This window comes from Mustela nivalis (genome assembly GCF_964662115.1).
Source record: "Mustela nivalis genome assembly, chromosome: 6".
Lineage (NCBI taxonomy): Eukaryota > Metazoa > Chordata > Mammalia > Carnivora > Mustelidae > Mustela > Mustela nivalis.
The window spans coordinates 36364738-36385933 of record NC_139025.1 but is presented as its reverse complement, the minus strand read 5'-3'; the positions used below and the strand labels follow the sequence as shown (position 1 = coordinate 36385933).

Genomic DNA, 21196 nt, shown 5'->3' with positions numbered 1-21196 from the left:
GTCTTTTGTGGAAATAAAAATGAACATAACATTTATGTACCTTTCCAACCCCGGCACCACAGGGGGGCAGGCTTGCCCAGGTTTGGCTCAGTTTTATTTTATTTAATCCTCATGACTTGCCTTTGGCTGTCCCTGCTTTTCAGATAGGGAAACAGAGCCTTAGAGAGACGACGTTTCTTTTGCAAGGTCATCTATGGGCATATAGCAAAGTTTTCTACCTACCTGTGAATCCTTTGCTTTCTCCTCTGTTATAACTGTGAGTTTGATCTTCCTTGTGTAAACTGAGTCATATTTGTCCTGTAGAGCCTGGCTATTGCTGAAGGAAGTCTTGTCAAGTTCTTGTCTAGCCATGATGATCTGTGTGCATATTTATATAACTTTATTCTTTACTGACATGGGTTTGACTGGAACTGTTGGTAAGGCTGCCAAGGACAGAAGCAGCAAGGTAGCCCTAACCTGGTAGGTAAGTGCCCAGACCACAGGACAGGGTTACTCTGACCTGCTGATGAAATGAACCACATGGGCAGCTAGCATGTATAATCAGCTCCTTATAACTTACACCCATCTGTCTCCATCTTGGTCTTTGACATTTGCAAACATACAGGTCAAATAAGTTTTTGTCCTATCTAACTGCTCCTTGAAGGTACTTAAATTCTGCACAAATCTTTTGCATAATTTGTTTTTAATTTGTATCCATTTGAAATCAAACAACAGAAGAGTCTATGTTCCTATCCTGAGCCCCAGCTGTGATTGAAGCAATTCTCTTGTGAGCTAGCAAAGAAACTCGCCTCTGGAGGTCACTGGCAGGAATGTGAACACCCTGTTGAGAAAGAAAATGTTAAAGAACTGTTAGAAACCATGGCAAATTGTAATATGCAATTTCGCAAATGACTCCAGTGCAATTCTGGAAATGCAGCTTCTCTACCTCTTCTGGCACAGAATAAAATAATATTAATAACAGGTCAGACAGTGTAATAATCCCAAATAGGAGGTCAAAAAAAAAAGGGGGGGAGTATATAGACAGAAATGACTCAAGTGGCCACAGATTCTAATAAGAACATCTGCTTCCATAGAGTTTAGAATTTTAAAAAATTGAAGTTTTTTCTACTTCTCGTAAATGTATTTGACATTTTCAAGTTCTTTGTTCATATCATGGAAAGTTACTAGAAATGTCTCATCTTGTCAAGTGCACATCGCTTTAATGGCTTTTATAAAAATGTAGACCCCATCCTTTGTGTACAGAGTGTTCACATATGTCATTGCTCTATCTGATGAGTCTAACCAGAGAGAGGAACGGTCTTCTCCATGATGCAATCTCCCTTTTCCCTGGGAATTACAGCCAGGAAATAAACTTCTCCAAGCAGTTTATATAGCTTCTGAGGGGTGACCGACGTTGTCCAGTGTGCTAGGGTCCCTACAGTCTCCCCCTTTTTCACTTCTTTTAACATCTCTACAATTTTTTTTTCTGTCTATTCAGGCCATTTGCTCACTAATCTGTTCTGCTCACGTTCAGGCCAGAAGCTTCCTCAGCCTGCTCCCACCTTCTGTACTCTTCCATCCACCAGCCACAACTTACCAAGAGAGCTGCTATCCTAAGGTGACATTGGCTTTTACAATGAACAGAGCACACACATGGCCATGTCATGCTTTGATTTCACACCAGCTCTGTGACAGTAATTTTATCCCCATTTTGCATGTAAGGAAACTTCATTAAGTTTGGTAGATTTACACTTACAGGAACACTAGTCCTCTGACTTGTTCTGTAGATCCAAACCTGCCTCCCTGGGTGGGGTTTGAGGGAGAAGGAGGTCCCTGAGGGTCCGCCATGCTGCTACCTGACTGAGCCACCCAGGTGCCCCTCGTTACAACTTCTTTGATTATTTTTACTTTAAAATTATCCTGACACTCAGCGTTATGTTTATTCTTTCATAAAACCCTCTTCTTTGGGACTGCTTCTTGCCCTCCTGCATTTATCTCTTTGTGAGAATGCCTTCTTAATGCTGAAGAGTCTTGCCCGAAGTGCTTATGCAGCAGACGCAGGAGAACCTGAAGGTATTTGCTCTCAGATGAGGAGGAGATAACATTCATTCAGCAATAGCTTGTAAACACTTTATCTGTACTATTTCATGTAATCCTCAAAACTGTCTTACAAGGGAGGCCCTATTTATGTTCCCACATAGCCAATGAGGAGACTGAGGCTCAGAAATTTAATTTGCCCGCTATCACACGACAAATAAGAGCAGAGGGTTCCTACCAGATCTGTGTCACAGCAACACCCATTCTCTTTACACTGCTGACCTCCTGGAGGCTTTATAGTCTAGCAGAGGGGAGGAGACCGATGCCCAAGAAATGATCTGCAGTGCATGTTACAAAGGATCAGAGACAAGTGAATGGTGGAGATGGGGAGTTCTGTGGACATTCAAAGGATTCCTCACAGAATCCTCTTAGAGAGAAATTTGGTTCCTCTTAGAGAGAAATTAATCCCCAGAGCTTGTTTCCTGAGCTCACTGAGTTTCAGATATGGGAGGTGCTGATCTCCCAGGTTGGGGGTGGGAGGGGCGGTCTCTGAATTCTGCAGGTGCCCAGGTTCAGTGTTGTGTCTTTCTCTTGGCGTCCCTCATTCTTCCTGGCTGCTGGAAGTTGCTCAGGGCACAGGAGTTCTACAGAGGAGACGGAGAACACACGGGCCGATGGAGCCCCACCGCTTAGCAGATGTGCCCCCTTGAATGAAAAGCTTTTCTGGCCTCTTTGATCTTCGGTAAAAACAAGAACACAAGAATGTCCTGCACGAGATGTGATGATGATGAGCTGTAACCTGTCTGACAGCTGGTAGGTTCTTCACACAGGATGGCCTTTAAAAAAATCCACCTGTCCTTGGAACAAAGGGCTTCACAGGTGTGGGGAAGACTTGGCAGAGGAGGCGGCGAAGAGCGGGTGTGGTGCTTAGAGAGGTTTGGGCTCCCAGGGTGGCGGACACAAGAATTAAACGCCCTGGCAGGAGCTGGTTGCAGAACTCGGCATATATCTCTTCAGGCAGGTCCAATGGTGAAGTGAGTTAGACCCACAGACATATAACCCAATGTAAGCCTGATTTAAAGCAGAGTTTTTCCACATCCCTGGATCATGAGTCACCTGAGTCACTTGTTTAGAATATGGATTCCCAGACCCCTCCTCCCCGATCTAGCAGGCTCTGAACCAGGAGCCCTGGGACAGGTCCTGGAAATGCACATTTTCCCCAACCAGGTGATTTTATGATGAGGGAAAATTGGGAAAACATTGCTTTAAAATGTTCAAACTTCTTAGATGTCCACTAGATAATGGAATTTGTGTAACGGGTGATTTGTCATCCCTATCTTATAGGAAAGATAACTGAGATCCAGCAAGCTCAGCACTGTGCCAAAATCTGTTCCCACTGGCTCAGGAGGGCTAACTACTCTGGAGAGTTAAATACTCGAGGAATTTGCGATTCAATTGTTAAACCAATCGCAGCTACACTGTGGATTTCACTTGGCCAGAGAGGAGCCTAAGGGTGCTGTTTCCTTCAGAGAGCACGCAGGTCAGTGATAGACGTGAATACTTCTCAGCTCTTCTCTGGGTTTTGATTCATGGCTCACTCTGAATACTGTATTGTCTTTTTCTTTAGGGAATCCACAAGTACTATACGCAGAAGGACTTCTTCTTCTTTATTTTTTTTTAAGAATGGTTTGCTAGCACACCACCTAGCAAAAGTAATGTCTTGTTAGTAACTGGGCCAAGTTCACCTGTGTCCTTACTACTGGTCTAGGTACTTACTACGAGGTCCTTACTACTGGTCCAGACATTTTCTCCTCTTGCAGTTAACATCCTTTATCATCCCTAGCACCTCCAGTCCTAGATAGATTTTTTAAGGGCTCAAATTCTACAAAGGACCACCAGCTATGGAGTTGGATCATATTTTCGAATTAGAATATCTGAGCATTGGCTTTACACAACAGGGTCATGTCTCCCTCTAATGGATGGTAAAGAGTAAGACAAGTAAGATTTCTACTTGTTGAATCAGAAGGCTGTGTATAATTTATCATATGTGATATATATAACATGTGTTGAAACCATATATAGTAACTTAAGCAGCGGATTTCCAAGAGCAGCACAAAAATGTCCTTTTGTTTTCATTCACTCAATATTTCATTCATTTGGTATTTATCATTTACTTAACTATGTTTCAGATATTGAGGTATAAAGCTGTGAATGACACTACACAAAGGCAAAGAATGAGAAAACTCATGATATGAAAGATTGTCAAGATATATAAAGGGAAAAAACCACAGAACAGGACGGTTATGAATATGTCATTTGTTTCGAGGCACCTGGGTGACTAGGTGGATTAAGCATCAGACTCTTGATTTCGGCTCAGGTCATGACCTCCGGGTCCTGGGATTGAGCCCCATGTCCTGCTCCACACTCAGCGGGGAGTCTGCTCAAGCATCCCCTTTCTCCCTCTCCCTCTGCTCCTCCCCCTGCTCGCTCTCTCTCACTCTGAAATAAATAAATACATCCTTGGAAAAAATAAAATAAAATAAAATATAAAAATTTTATCATTTGTGGGGCACCTGGGTGGCTCAGTGGGTTAAGCCTCTGCCTTCAGCTCAGGTATGATCTCAGGGTCCTGGGATACAGCCCTGCATCGGGCTCTCTGCACAGTGGGGAGCCTGCTTTCCCCCCCACCCCCACCCCGCCTGCCTCTCTGTCTGCTTGTGATCTCTCTCTCTCTGTCAAATAAATACATAAAATCTTTAAAATATATATATCATTTGTTCAAAAGAAAGGAGAAAGAATACATACACACAAACTCACAGAAAATATTTCCAGAAACATACACAAAAAATACTACTAACACTAATTGGTTTCCTTCCAGAAAGAAAAGATTATCTGGAAAATAGAGGTAAGAGAATTTTTGTTATATTGCTTTTATATATTTTTAATTGCAAACTATGTGAAGGTATTTCCTAATCAAAAATAAACAATGGAAATTAGCAAAGCAAGTCCTGTGTTCAGTTACTTGGGAAGACATTCACATACACATATAATAACCATGGATAGAAGCATGCGCAGTGTGCTAGCGAGCATGGGAAGAGGCATATATTCTGACTGGATGGGAAGAAGATGTGGAAGCAAGAAAGCTCTTTAGAGACCAGGTCAATGAGGACCTTCTATGCCAAGATAAAGAGCTTTCACCTTATCCTGTAGGCAACAAGCCATTCAAAGACTTTAACAGGAAAGTAAAAAGTAGATTCACATTTTAAAGGATCATTCCAGGGCCTCCTGGGTGGCTCAGTCGGTTGCGTTTCTGCATCTTGGTTTCAGCTCAGGTCGTGATCTCATGGGTCTTGAAATATGCTCAGCAGGGAGTCTGCTTGAGGATTCTCTCCCTCTTCCCCTCCCCTCACTGTCACAGGCTCTCCATGTCTCTCTCTAAAATAAATTTAAAAATCTTTTTTTAAAATAATAAAATAAAGGATCATTCCAATGGCCATGTGGGGCAAGATTGCAGGAAGTCTCAACTAGACTAGAGCCAGATCCCTTTTCAGTAACTTTCTTCCTTCAAAGACCTATTTTCTAGGGTTGGAATGCCTCAGTGTAAGAACAGAAATAAGCTTGGCTGAGTCTAGGTTAAAGACAATTTATGGAATCTATTCAGATTACTTGTTCTTGGTCTGCAGAAAAGAGTAAATTATCCAATAACTGTAATTTACTTACAGTATCCTAGGCACACTAGCAAATACTGAATGGCACCTCACTAGTCCTTGCAATAATCCTATAAGCTAGGTCTGAGTATGCTGCTCAATTTTACAGATGAGAAGACCGAGACTCACATAGGTTAATGGCTTGCCAAGGTCAAATAGCTCAAAAATGAGACAGATGGACTTGAGCCCATGTTTTCAAGCATCGGCATACACAGGGTCTCTCCTCTGAGCTGTTCAACCAAACCCTCATTCCCTCTCACTGTCATACCTGACTTCTAAAATATGCCCCTTCTCAACCCTCTTGCACTGCTGGTGGGAATGCAACCTGGTACAGCCACTCTGGAAAAGAACATGGACATTCTTCAAAAACTTACAAATAGAACAACCATAAAATTCAGCAATTGCACTACTATTTACTCAAAGGATACAAAAATACAGATTCGAAGGGCTATATGCACCCTGATATTTATAGCAGCATTATCAACAATAGGCAAACTATGGAGAGAGCCCGAATGTCCACTAACTGATGAATGGATCAAGAAGATACGGTGTAGGGGGGGCGCCTGGGTGGCTCAGTGGGTTAAGCTGCTGCCTTCGACTCAGGTCATGATCCCAGGCTCCTGGGATCGAGTCCCGCATTGGGCTCTCTGCTCAGCAGGGAGCCTGCTTCCCCCTCTCTCTCTCTGCCTGCCTCTGATCACTCTCTCTGTCAAATAAATAAATAAAATCTTGAAAAAAAATACTCCCCTCCCTTAAAAAAAAAAAGAAGATACGGTGTAGGGGTGCCTGGGTGGCTCAGTGGGTTAAGCACCTGCCCTCCTCCTGCCTTTGTGCTCACTGGCTTTCTCTCTCTCAAATAAATAAACAAAATCTTTAAAAAAACAAGATGTGAGATATATATAGATATACATATACATATACACACACATATATAATGGAATATTACATAGCCATAAAAAAGAATAAAATCTTGCCATTTGCAACAACATGGATGGACCTAGAGGGTATTATGCTAAGTGAGGTAAGTCGGCCAGAGAAAGACAAATAGCCTATGATTTCATTCATCTGTGGAATCTAAGCAACAAAACAGATGAACATAGGAGAAGGGAAGGAAAAATAAAATAAGATGAAAACAACTACAATAGACTCAATGATAGAAAACAAACTGAGGACCAATGGAGGGAGGTGGGGGGGTGTTGGGCTAAATGGGTGACGAGTTCTAAGGAGGGGACTCATGATGACCACTGGGTGTTGTATGTAGTGACAAATCACTGAATTCTACTCCTGCAACAATACTGTGCTGTATGTTAACTAACTAGAACTTAAATAAAAATTTAAAACAAAATAAGATGAAATAAAATGTTCCCCTTCCTTCCAGCAGCCCTAGGCAAAATGGCAGAAGGAGCAGTTAGACATTTTTCTCCTTCTCATTGCCTCTCCCAGCTGCAGCCTCCATTTCCTCATCTCCCTCCCCCCTCCCCTCATCTCTTCCCCCTCTCTTCATTTCCCTCCTACCTCCCTTCCCCGCTGGTCTCCGACCGCCTCTCCTCTCCTTCCGTCTCCCCGTGTCTCTCTCTCAGCTTCCCCGTGCTTTGTGGTTCTTCCGCCCTGTTCCACTGGAGATGCAGGCCTTCTCTGCACCTTTCCCCAAATCAGATCTCCTGAAATGCAGGACACTGAGACAGAGAAGGACTGAGACCTTAAAATAAGGTTCTAAGGGTGGCATTTCAGGCATCCTCCAGCACTGAGGACTGAGGCGGGCTAGGAAGACAGCCAGTCTTTTTGCAACTTGCTGAGTAAAGTACGGTCTTCGCAGATGCCTCTTCTGTCACATGAGGAGCTCCACATATTTACTGCAAAGAGTAGTTTACGGCATTAAAATGGAAAAATTAAAATTACATGGGGCGATCTCACAACCTTGAGATTCTAACTTGAGCCAAAACTCCGAGCTGGGTGCTTTGGCCAGCTGTGCCAGCCAAGTGCCCCTCCATACCATTAGATTTGATTTGCTACACTTTTCTTGGCAATTGATCTGTGACTTTCTTTTCTTGGCACATCTTCATCTGGTTTTGATATCAAGGTAATGCTCTCATCCTGAAATGAGTTGCAGTTTGTTTTCTCTTTGCCCCATGAGTTCTTTGGGAGTTTTTTCCTTTTCTTCTGTGTTCTTTGAGATTTTTCAACTTCATGTTATAAACACCATACTGTGTTTTTTTGTTTGTTTAAAAGGCCCGTTATCTTTAGAAGAGATTTGAATTGAGAAATCATGTCTATTTACCCATGTAGTTAGTATTTCTGGTGTTTCCAGCAAAGATACAGATTTCCATCTGGTATCATTTTCCTTCTGCCTGAAAAACTTACATTTCAAAGAAATGAGGGACGCCGAACTGGCTCAGTAGATAGAGCATGTGACTCCTGATCTCAGGGTTCTGAGTTCGAGCCCTGTGTTGGGTGTAGAGAGTACTTGAAAATAAAATCCTTCTTTAAATTACCATTTAAAAAAAAACACAAAGAAATGAGCTATTTAGCCACAAAAAAGATATGGAAGAACCTTAAATGTGTATTTCTAAGTGAAAGAAACCAGTCTGAAAAATCTACATACTATTAGCTTACAACCATACAACATTCTGGAAAAGGTGAAACTATGGAGGTGGTATAAAGATCAGTGGTTGCCAGGGGTTCAGGGAGAAGAGGGGGAGCACAGAGCATTTTTAGGGCAGTGAAACCATTCTGTGTAACACTGTAATCGGGGATAGATGAATGTGCATTTGTCAAAATCCATAGAACAGTACAACACAAAGGGTAAACCCTAACTACAGACATTCATATAAAATCTGTCAGTATAGGTTTATAATAATGAGCGTATCACACTGACGCAAAATGTCAATTACAGGAGAAACTGGGGCCATGGAGGAGGTATAACGTAACTCTACTTCCTGTGCAATTTTCCTGTGAAGTTAAAACTACTCTAAAAATTAAAAGTCTATTTTTAAAAACTATTTCTATTTTTTTACACTGCATATCTGCTGGTGATTCATTCTTTTAACTTTTGTACATCTGGAACATACTTGTTTTACCTTCATTTCCAGAAGGTATTTGTACTTGTAATATTTGTAATTTTTACATTGACAATTTTTTGTTGTTGTTCCTTTAAGGATGTTGTAACACCTAGCTTCTCAATTGTGTATTTTGATGAGAAATCTTCTGTCATTCTTACCTTTATTTCTTCAGGCATAAAATATTTTTTTCTTTTCTAGCTTCTCATTTTTCTTCATCACTGTGTGTCAACCAGCATTCAAGCGGAGAATCGGAACCAAAGAGAGATTTGTTGCAAGGAATGGGCTTATGTGATGGTGTGGGCTGGCTAAATAAGCCTGAAATCCACAAGACAGAGAGTCAGGAAGGGCACTGGAACTCTCAGGCTCAGGAAGAACTCCATCTTCTAGGAACAAGCTACATCCGACCTCTACCTGGGGAAGACACTAGGGTTGTGGACCACTTCTCTCTCTGACCAGTTTCATTTACTTCCAGCTGCTTTCTGAGACTTCAGAAAGGCCAGAGGGCTGGCCTTTGGTACTATTGCTAGAATCTGCAAGTCTACCCCCATTCCCAGTGTATTTTGTGGAGACAGAGATGGAAACGGGCAACATGAAGAAACGTACATGGATGTTCAGCTATTTCTCGTATATCATGGTCCAGCATTTGTTTCAGAGCTTGAACAGAAATTCGAATGGCTCTCGGGTGCTTGACACTGCCATCCTGAAAGACACCTCTGAGAGAATTAATCAGGTTATTTCATGGAATTCATGGGCTGAGAGCGTCTATTTCTCTCTTAGAAAGAATTCTGAATGGAAATCTTGGCTAGATCATCCCTGGGGCCTATACTATACCCCGCCCCCACCAACCTGTAACTCCCTTTACTTGGAGGAGAAAATTCAATTTAGATGCCTCCCTCTACTTGATTCTCCCCTCTCACTTTTTTTTTTTAAGGGTTTTGTTTTTTGTAAGTTTCGTGGGGCTCAAACCAACAGCCACAAGATCAAGAGTCACATGCTCCCCTGACTGAGTGAGCCAGGCATCCCGTTCTCACTTTCTATCCTTAGAAAGCTCGCCAGCAGGAACAGCACGGTTCCACCGAATCCCAGTTCTCCAGCCCGATAGCCCATGCACTGTGGACACATTTAGGGATGCAGCCCGAGCAGGCAACCTGGACTCCTTAACCACCACCCTCTGACTCCATCTCTATCCCCTCTCCTTCTCGCCACTTGGAAATGAGAGCAACTGCACCCTTAGAAGCCTACTTTCAATAGTCCTTCCACAGTCACTTTTTTTCTCCTGAGTAGAAAGTCCTGATAATTTTCCAAAGCTACAAAGCAATTTTGACATTATTTTTTTTATCATCCTTAATCACTAGTACATGATGCCTGATAAAAGGGAATCAGACAAATCAGGAGCATAAGTTTTATCAAAAGGAAAAAAAGAGACTTCTGTTCAATTCCTTTCTACCTCTTACTAGTATTTCATATTGCACAAGTGGCTTAAAATTCCTGAGCTTCAGTCTCCTTACTTGTAAAAACAAAAACAAAAAATGGTGGCAATAATACCCAGGCATTTTGTGAGAATTAAATGAGATAATAGACCTAAAGCATTTGGCACAGTGCCTCATATGCAGTAGATATTCAGTAAATGGTAGCTATTATTGCCAAATTCTTTTTTCTTTACCACAATGGGTAAAAGAATATATGGCATTTCTACATTCCCTCCAGAATGCAAAAATGAATTAATACACATCACTGCTTAAAGGACTATGTTATCTAAGTGGAAGGCATTCCACAGCCAAGGATCCTTGACATAATACGATTTTAACAAGACCTTTTCGGTTATAAGTAATAAAGAATCTTGACTCAAGGGGCCTACACAGAAGGACATGTAACACCTCATCAACAAGTCTGGGTGTAGGGCAGCACCAAACTGCATTCCAAATTCAGAAGCTCAATATTGTCATTAAGTCTGTCCTTTCCAGCTTCTGCGGTCCTTGGTGTGACCCACCTCCTTCTAGAGTCTAGACAACTAGAGTCGTTCAAGTGTCACATTAAGCCACAATGTGCAGAAGAAAAGAGGATTACCTCATCCCTGGGTCTTTTCTGAAAGCAAGGAAAACCTTTCCAGAAGTTCCTCCAGCATATTTCTCATGTCTCCTTGGCCAAACTGGTTGATAATCATACCTCTAGACCAAACACTGGCTAAGGGAAAGGGTCTTACCTAGTTTCAACCTACCAGGATTTCTCTCTTCTCCAAGCAAAGGACAGCAAAGAAAAAGTGGAACCCAAACACACATGGGGTTCTAACAGGAAAAAAAAAAAAAGAAAGAGGGAAATGGCTGTTAGGTAAGGAACCAAATGCACCTGCTACACTTAGGATACCAGCTCCATGAGATTGACTCAGGGCTGCTTTGGATTCCTGTATTTAAATGCAGTGTAATAAAGGATGGAGAAACCTTGGTAGGTTTGTGCCCAGCCAAGACCCGTTATGGGGGACACCTGGCTGGCTCAGTTGGAAGAGCAGACTCATGAACGTGGGGTTATGAGTTTGAACCACATGTTGGGTATAGAGATTACTAAAAAAATAAACTGTTTTTGAATATTTTATTTATTTGAGAGTACATGTGTGCACGTGTGTGTGAGAGCAGTGGGGGGAGTGCAGAGGAAGAGGGGGAGAGAAAGAATCTCAAGCAGACTCTGCACTGAACACAATCCTGCAGCAGGGCTCAGTCCCAGGACCCTGAGATCATGACCCAAGTGGAAATCGAGAGTTGGAGCCTTAACCCTCTGAACCACCCAGGTGCCCCTAAAAGAATAAATGTTAAAAACACAAAGCGCTGTTATAGAAAAACCCACTGAAACCCTAAAACAATAAAAAGTGAGGAAGGTGTTTGAAGATGCAAATCAGCACCATGTCTATTGCAATAGTATATAACGTACAATTATTTCGTATGCAATTATAAACACGGTTTCTAAAGACAAGGTTATATAGGAGTGTAGTTTGCCTTTTTCAAGAGATCCTGGGAAACTTTTACATACAGAACTTCCATTTGCTTTCTTTTTTAAAAAAAGATTTTATTTATTTATTTGACAGAGAGAGAGAGAGATCACAAGTAGACACAGAGAGGTAGGCAGAGGGGGAGGGGGCAGCAGTCTCCCTGCCGAACAGAGAGCCTGACGTGGGGCTCGATCCCGGGACACTGAGATCATGACCTGAGCTGAAGGCAGAGGCTTAACTCACTGAGTCCCCAGGTGCCCCAGAGCTTCCATTTGCTTTAGCAGCTAAACCAAAGCAGTATTACATCTTTCCATCTTGCCTTTCTCCTTAAAAGTTCTTATTAGATGCAAGAAAAATGGCATATTGATTTCAAAATCTCATTTACAGTGCGTTCAAAATACTTAACAATTCAATCTGTCTGACCTACTCCTACATCCATGTTCCTGGTCATTCTCTGTCAGTTACCTAATACAAAATGAAGCCATTTTTTTTTTATTAGATTTTTGTTCACAGTTCTCCAAAATCATTTCAACTTGCAGCTATGCTTAGGAGATTGGAGGATACTAAAAATTACAGAGAAAGGATATTGACTTAGGGAGTGATTTTTAAGTAATTGTGGAGCTCTACAGGCTTAGGGGGTGTTAAGGTATACTAAAGAAAACTGCATGAAAATGCATTAAGAGGAGAACTTAATATTACTTTATAAAACTTTAACTTAAATTCATATCTGGGCCTCTTGACATTTCAAAACTTAATGCGTGATTCCCAGTAGAATCCCAGAACAATTTTGCTTCACATTCTAAAAGCCTACATTTCTTCCCTAGCTTTACATCCTCACCTCACCATTGCACAATGCTACAGTCAATGATTGACATTGGCGACATCAAGAGGTCTCACACCTGTGCTGTGCAACAGGTACTAATCCTTGGTGCAGGGGAATTCATTGTTTATGCTCTAAATTTTGTGAACAACACAGGGAAATTTATTAACAAAATTAGAACATGGAATTTTTCTTAGGCAGAATAGCCATACTTTTTCCATAGAAAAAGAGAGTGTGTGTGTGTGTGTGTGTGTGTGTGTGTGAGAGAGAGAGAGAGAGAGAGAGAGGGAGAGAGAGATGTGGCCACTCCCTCTGACTAAATTGAAAGGATTTTAAAATGTAAACTCACAATCTCAGACCATTTATTTCAGATTACTGAGCCAAGCAATTTAACTATGAGAAATAGATTTGATATTCTTGTCAGTAAGAGTTGAAGGCATAATTTAATCATTAAGTTATTTGAATGTAGATTTATACTCCCTGCTGGCAGTGTTTCTCTTCTGCCTAGTCATTTGTCCATGAAATCAAATACAGGTTTGAAACATCTATAATTACCCCAAAACAGATCTGCCTGTAAACTGCCTTTGAAGAATTAAACTACCATGTTTTGTCAAGTAAACTTTTATGTACAAATATCTGCTCACAAATGAAATAGGGGTAAATCTGTGGCTATAATAGGGGTAGTCTGCACTAAGTCAAAACTTAAAATATTTACGTGTATTCAGAGGTTGTATTCACCAAGCATCTCTGAATGTAATTAAGGTATATCAAATGGAAAAAAATTATCTTACAGTAATAGGAATATTTTATCTTGTCAAACAAAATGATTTGGCCACAATACCTTAGCAAGACATAAGCCACACACTTTCAGCAAAAATTGAAGATGGGGACTTGTACTTTGGCAACATAGAGTTTACTTCCCTATTTTTCCTGCTACTTCAGTACAACTAAAAACATGGACACTATATATAAAACAAGTGCAAGATGACTCTGAAAGTTGAGAGAAGAAAGCAGACCAGCCAGGGACCTACGCAACAATATGGTGGTTAGTTGCCTGGATTTTCTTTGATGCCCCAAGTATCCCAGACTTGAAACAGAAGTCAGCTGATCATAAATGCAACAGCTTAAAAAATTTTAAGGGATTATTATTGTCTTAGTTTATTTGAGTTGCTATTACAAAATACCACACATTGGGTAACAACATAAATTTATTTCTTTCAGTTGTGGAGACGGGGAAATCCTGTCTGGGTCCTCACATGGTGGAAGGGGCAATAGATCCCTCTAGAGCCTCTTTTATCAGGGTGCTAACCTCATTCGTGAGGCAGAGGGAGAAGAAGAAGCAGACTCTCCACTGAGCAAGGACTCGATCCCCAGACCCCAGGATCATGACCTGAGCTGAAGGCAGGTACTTCACTGGCTGAGCCACCCAGGCACATCTGTGTTCATCACTCTTATCAACACAGGGCTGAAAGATTTAGCCAATGCAATAAAGCAAGAAAAGGAAATAAAATGAATACAGATTGGCAAGAAAGATATGAAATTTTGTGCCCCCAAAAATTTCCTAAAGGGGAAATGTGTGTATTTAAGATAGCTTTTAAAATGAGGATTCATTCATTCAGCAACAAATTCACCACAGTGCAGGTTTGATCATTCATTCATTCCACAAATTTATTTCAATACTTGAACATATTTATTGAATGTAGGCTAAATTTCAAACAACATTCTAGCTGTAAGGATTCAGCAGTGAACAAAATAGATCAAATCTTTGTCTTTATAGAATCTCTATTTAGCAGAGGGTAAGGATGGGACAGAAAATAAATGAAATCAATACATCACATACTATACATTTGACAGAGGTAAGTACTATGGAGAAAAATAAAACAGGGAAGGGGGAGAATGAATATAGGGAGAGTGAGGGAGCTGCTACAATTTCAAAGAGAGTGGTCAGGAAAGGTCTCAGCAAGAATGTGAGATTTGAGCAAATCCTTGAAAGAGCTGATGACAGTGAGCCACGCAGGTATCTGGAGTGCCATAGGAAGGGGGAACAGCAAATGTAAAGGCCTGATGTGGAAGATTGAATGGTGTCTTTGAGAAACAGTATGACTAGAATGAGAGACAGAGAAAAAGCAATTGGTGATAGAGGTCCCAGGAAATGGAACCCTAGTATGTAAGACCCTGTAGGCCACCCTGAGGCCACTGTAAGCACCTTGGAAAAGATTTCCACAGGACTGAGAAAAATCTAGATAGAAGGAAAGGCAAGAACAAAGATGGAGAAGTAAGGGTGAGGGGGAACTTTTGAAGAACACAAGAACTCTTTCCAGAATCATAGATTATCTAGAGGAATAAGAGAGATAAATAAGGGTGGAAAACATAATCAGAAAGGCCTGGATATACCACTGAGGCATTGGAACTTAATCTGTGAGGCAATGGGGAGCCATTAGAAGCATGAGTGAAAACACTGAAGCTGTGCTTTATAACAATTAGAATGGTCAGAAGAGTAGAGTCTGGCAGCTAGTAAGTGCAGAACAAATACCATAATTTTAAACATTTTTTTAAAAAGATTTGATTTATTTATTTGAGAGAGAGAGAATGAGTGAGAGAGAAGCACACACCCTCTTGAGCAGGGAGCTCAATCCCAGGATCCCGAGATCATGACCTGAGCTGAAGGTGGACGCTTAACTGACTGAGCCACCCAAGCACCCCAACAAATACTATAATTTTAAGTATCATTGTTTTCCCTCTTCTCATGAAATAATTAATTCAGGTAAGGATCATCAATGAATGAGGAAGCCATGAAGTGGAAAGTTGATGGGAAACTGGATAAGCTCACAGTAAGTTAACATAGGTTATAAGACATCATGTAAATAACAGCCTCAGTAACGTGAAAGAAGTGTGCATGACAAAAGTCAGGAAGTAGGATACAGAAAGGGAACTAAAGGACAAGTCAAGAACAACAAGATGCTCATTTCACTAATCCAACGATCAAGAGATATCAGAAATAGTTGAGAGAAGAAGAAAAACTGTCAGTATATTAAGTCACAACAATAACTAATGGAGGAACTAAGAATAATATAACCTTATTGGAAAGATGGGGAAAAGGATATGGAGGACTAGGGTGGGTCACCTAGATCTTCTGCCATGGCTGGAAGTCAAGAGATAATTTCTAAAGTTGATTTCAAAAAGGGGATATTCTTTCTTTCTTGTAGTAGATAGCCAGTATTAGAGGTAACGATGGAATTAGGAAATCCTCATTTTACAACCACCATAATAAAATTTGATTCAGGAATCATCTATGGATGCATGGGGTATGGGCCAAGTTTGATAAGAAACAAAATACTTACTCAGCATCAGAATTTCTCTTCATAGGGACGCCTGGGTGGCTCAGTTGGTTAAGCAGCTGCCTTCGGCTCGGGTCATGATCCCAGTGTCCTGGGATCGAGTCCCACATCGGGCTCCTTGCTCAGCAGGGAGTCTGCTTCTCCCTCTGCCTCTGCCTGCCATTCTGTCTGCCTGCGCTTGGTCTCTGCCCCCCCCTCTGATAAATAAATAAAATCTAAAAAAAAAAAAAATTTCTCTTCATAGTATACTTTTTATTTTTTTTATTTTTTTTTTATTTATTTTTTTTTTTTAAGATTTTATTTATTTATCAGAGAGGGGGGAGTGGAGAGAGCGAGCACAGGCAGACAGAATGGCAGGCAGAGGCAGAGGGAGAAGCAGGCTCCCCGCCGAGCAAGGAGCCGATGCGGGACTCGATCCCAGGACGCCGGGATCATGACCTGAGCCGAAGGCAGCTGCTTAACCAACTGAGCCACCCAGGTGTCCCCATAGTATACTTTTTAAAATGCTTTTATTTATTTCTTTATTTACAGTAATCTCTATCCCCAACATGGAGCTCGAACTCATGACCCTAAGAATCACATGCTCTTCTGACTAAGCCAGCCAGGCACCCCAACAATATACTCATTAACTGTGAAAGGAAAAACAATGCCTATACACCAGAGGAATACAATACCTTAAGCAAGTGACCAAAATAAGGGGCAAACAGAGGCGCCTGGCTGGTTCAATTGCTCAGTTGGAAGAGGTTTAAGTTCAAGCCCCATGTTGTGTGTGGAGTCTACAATCAGTCAGTCAGGCAAACAGATATCAGGTGCCTCTGGATATAACCTGAGAAGGGCAAAACACCATCGTGTTTGTATTGTAATGTGTTGTATTCCACTCAAAAAACTCATAACCTAGGGCACCTGGGTGGCTCAGTTGGTTAAGCATCTGCCTCCCAGTCAGGTCACCATCCCAGGGTCCTGGGATCGAGCCCCACATCAGGCTCTCTGCTCTGCCGGAAGCCTGCTTCTCCCTCTCCCATTTCCCCTGCTTCTATTTCCTCTCTCACTGTCTCTCTCTGTCAATTAAATAAATAAAATCTAAAAAAAAAAAATGCATAACCTGGATCTAATCATGAGGAAACAATATCAGACAAACCCAATGAGAGACATTCTAAAAAAAGACTGGCCTTGGGCGCCTGGGTGGCTCAGTGGGTTAAGCTGCTGCCTTCGGCTCAGGTCATGATCTCAGGGTCCTGGGATGGAGTCCCGCATCGGGCTCTCTGCTCAGCGGGGAGCCTGCCTCTCTCTCTCTCTCTCTCTCTCTCTCTCTGCCTGTCTCTCCATCTGCTTGTGATCTCTCTCTGTCAAATAAATAAAATAAATTCTTAAAAAAAAAAAAAGAAATTAGACATGGAACTAAATGCAATTCATCATGCTGGACCGGATCTTATATGAGAAATAAAATAACGCTATAAAAAACATTACTGGGACAATAACAAAATTGCAATATATAATATGGAGTCAATATAAAATTTATTGAATTGTTTCTAGTCCTGACAAGATGAAATAAGCACATGCCACCCTATTCCTCCTGCTAATCACAAAACAAACAAATAAACCTGGGAAAAATCCATAAAGCAATTGATAGAAGACCAAAAGCTGAAGAAAAGACAAACTGTCTAGTGACCTTGGGCATCGAGTTCCCTGGGATTTTGTTTGCCTGCAGCATATCCAGGCCTGAGCACAGGGAAGGTCCCCAATCCAAAAATATCAATGGGCACATACCAAAAGTCTCCCAAGAAAAAGCCCACTCTCTCTGGCTACCCAGCCAGGAAAGAAAGCTTCCCAAACCCACCCTACTCAAGGCAAACCTGTCAAAAAGTCTACTTTTCTCTCACTCCCTTTTATTTTTTTTTTAAGATTTTATTTATTTATTTGACAGACAGAGATCACAAGTAGGCAGAGAGGTAGGCAGAGAGAGAGGAGAAAGCGGGCTCTCTGCTTGAGCCCGATGCAGGGCTCAATCCCTAGACACTGGGATCATGACCTGAGCCGAAGGCAGAGGCTTTAACCCACTGAGCCACCCAAGTGTCCTCTCACTCCCCTTTTGCTTCCACTGTCTCCCACCCTTGACAGACCCACTGGACAACTGCCTGGGACTTCATTAAAACCCGGGCTGCCATTGCAGCCCTAGGTAAGCACTGTTCTACTTATGGGTCAACCAAGCTGAGTTTGGGGAGGATCTTTTAACAAAAACTTCATCTTTTAAAGGGTCTGGGCCCTCTTTTCTGTCACCTTTGTCCCATAGGGCAATCAAAGATCTCTTTGTCTAGGCTAAGCAAATGCCCTCAGTGAAAAGGAACTTAAAAATGGCTTTCCCCTGGAATGCCTGCCCAGATTTTCCCTTCATTTTGAATCTGTTCTTTACTCCTTTGTCAACTCTTAGATAATATAGTAAAAGTTTCTTCTCAAAAGTAACAATCTTTTATTACTTAGGTATTTTATTATTTAGATCTTGTCAACAAAAGTGTTTGTGATAGGGCGCCTGGGTGGTTTGGTCAGTTAGGTGTCTGACTCTTGATCTCAACTCAGGTCTTAGTCTCAAGGTCCTGAGTTCAAGCCCTTTATGGAGCCCTCCACGGAGCCCCACATGTTGATACTGAGATCAGGAGTCAGATGCTTCCCCAACTGAGCCATCCAGGCACTGCTTAACTAAATGTCTGTGCTAGGTTCTCCCAGAAAAGGGAGGCCTAGGCAACTAATCCACAGTTCCCTTGTCAACACGTGTTACCTGATCTGGCTCTGAACCATCCCTTTGCTCCATATAAGGAAAGTAACCTTGCAATAACCAATCTGCTTTTCCCTAGTATGATTTCTCTGTGCCTGCTTCCTTGTGCCTATAAGTCTTTTTTTTTTTTTCCTACAAAAGACCAAAAGTTGGTCTTTTTTGCATAGCTCCTTGGTGAACTTTTCTGCTAAAGTGGATGTTCCCCAATTCATGAATTAGTGAATAAAAGCCTACTAGATCAGTAAATTATGGAAAATTTTCTCTTATCAAGAGGGAAAGAGGTTTTATAATGTGAGAGATACAGTGAGGAAAAAATGGAAGGTGTTATTTTGAATCAAGAATAATGGATTCTTTGTTGCTAGATTGGAATTACTATGAACTACTTTTAATTCCTGAATTACTCGTTTATAACACATAAATTAGATCATGCAGAGCTTGACATACAGATTACACAGACCAGCTACTAGAGTTAATTGAAGGTATTTGAATAACGTTTCTACTACGTCCTTGACAATATCCCTCCCTGCCACTCTGACTGACCCCAGGCTTTTGTACAACCTAGTCTTCTTACGAATTCTTACCAACTGACCAATCTCTAACTCTTATTCATTCAATGAAGATTTAGGAACCTCGTTCTCATTCCTCTTCCATACCAAATTCATGCCATAATCCGAGATTTCAACAGCCACAGTAGATGGCCATCCAACAATACAGCTTTGTGATTGTATGCCTATTTAATTGCAGGGACCTTCACCTATATTCGGTGATGAGTTATTGAAGTCAGTTCATTCCAGCTTCTGTAAGCTGATTGCTCCTATCTCTTTCTAGTTCCTCATTCAGTAACATGTTGGTAACAACATCAGCCCTGCTCAGGATTTATACAACAAAAATCAACAAATGCTACAAATCAGGGAAATTTATTTATTCTTGAGGACCAGTTTCCCAGCGATAAGTGTCTCTATCCCACTTCAGCCTCTCACACACAGATCCAGAAACTACCTGGGCTTTGGTCATCAGCAGGCATTGCTCCACACCGGAAATATAAAACTCCAGTAGTTCCTTCTCTAGCCACTGCCTCAGCTCTCAGCTCTCACAGCCCTATTCCCCTATACCTTCTCTTCAGTATCGCACGGACCTTCAGGCCCTGCTTGCATATTCTCTCCATATATCGTAAAGGTAGATAGGATTCCAGTGGACTATGCCTAACTTTTCATTTTAATCCTCCATTAAGAAAAGGACCAACAAACCACTCAACATTTACCAATCATCTCTCAGAGTAACACAAGGGAATAAAAATCCTATTTCTTTAAAATCAATCAAAACTTGTTCTTACCTGGGGCACCAGGGTGGCTTAGTCATTAAGTGTCTGCCTTCGGCCCAGGTCATGATCCCGGGGTCTTGGGATTGAGCCCCAGGTCAGGCTCCCTATTTAGTGGGAAGCCTGCTTCTCCCTCTCCCACTCCCCCTGATTGTATTCCCTCTCTCACTGTCTCTTTGTCAAATAAATAAATAAAATCTTTAAACACACACACACACACACAAAAAAAAAAAACCTTGTCTTAGCTTCATCAGGAAATGTTCATGGTAATTTCTTTTGTATTTTTTACTTTTTAATTAAGTAAGCTGTATGCCTAGTGTGGGGCTTGAACTCACAACCCAGAGATCAAAAGTCACATGCTTTACTGAGCTGGCCAAGTGCCCTCTTCTATCATAAAAAGAAAGAAAGAAAGAAAGAAAGAAAGAAACAAGAAGAAAAGAAAATATAGACCTGCTATTGTTTATCAAAAAGGTAAATCAAACAACCAGGCAACATCACACAGGATGTTTTGAGTCAACATTTCCAGTGGGACATTATATGCAACTACATGTCCTTGTAATCTAAAAATATGTGTGGTTGCAGGGATAAATGGAGGAAGGCTGGGGTACTAGTTTCCTGTCACTGCTGTAACAAATTACCACAAACTCAGTGGCTTAAAACAATATAAACTTATTATCTTACAGTTATGTAGATTAGAAGTCCTATACAAGTCTACCAAACTATAATCAAGGTGTCAACAGAAATCCTTCCCAAGGTTCTAGGGGAAAATTTATTCCCTTGTCCTTTTCAGCTTCTACAGGCTGCAGTGGTATCGTCTTCTCTTTTTGTATTCATATAAGGGGTGAATCTGTTCACATCTGCCAACAGATCTAGAATGGTTTCTTTTCAATCTTGCCTTTCCCCTTTCAGAGGTACCCTGTATCAATAGGCTAAAAGAATTCAAATAACTTTCAAATACCACTTAAAATAATTTTTAAAAATCATATATAAAGAGAAGGGGAGAGACAGACAATGGATTTCTAATGAAAATGGTTGTTCGGTCATACGAATATTCCCATGAGAAAAGTCATTTCAGAAACCAGGCTTTCAACAGAACATTTGGGTAGAAGTGTTTGCTTAAATACTAGGATAATGTGATGGTCAGGACATTGCCCATGGACTAAAGTGCATCTATCACAACAATTCCTA

At 41.3% G+C, this 21196-nt stretch overlaps 1 protein-coding gene across 1 annotated transcript in view; it reads right to left on the bottom strand.

Annotated features, from left to right (window-relative positions):
* Positions 1-665: 665 nt before the first annotated feature.
* Positions 666-21196, bottom strand: part of LOC309866575 (uncharacterized protein) — a gene marked incomplete at its 5' end in the record, with an annotated part of 28616 nt that continues 8085 nt past the window's right edge. The window contains 3 exons of the mRNA XM_082734417.1: positions 666-820; positions 8941-9097; positions 9386-9493. Coding sequence (XP_082590543.1) covers positions 8985-9097; positions 9386-9493 — 221 coding nt within the window. The 3' untranslated portion in view covers positions 666-820; positions 8941-8984. The remainder of the gene's footprint in view (positions 821-8940; positions 9098-9385; positions 9494-21196) is intronic.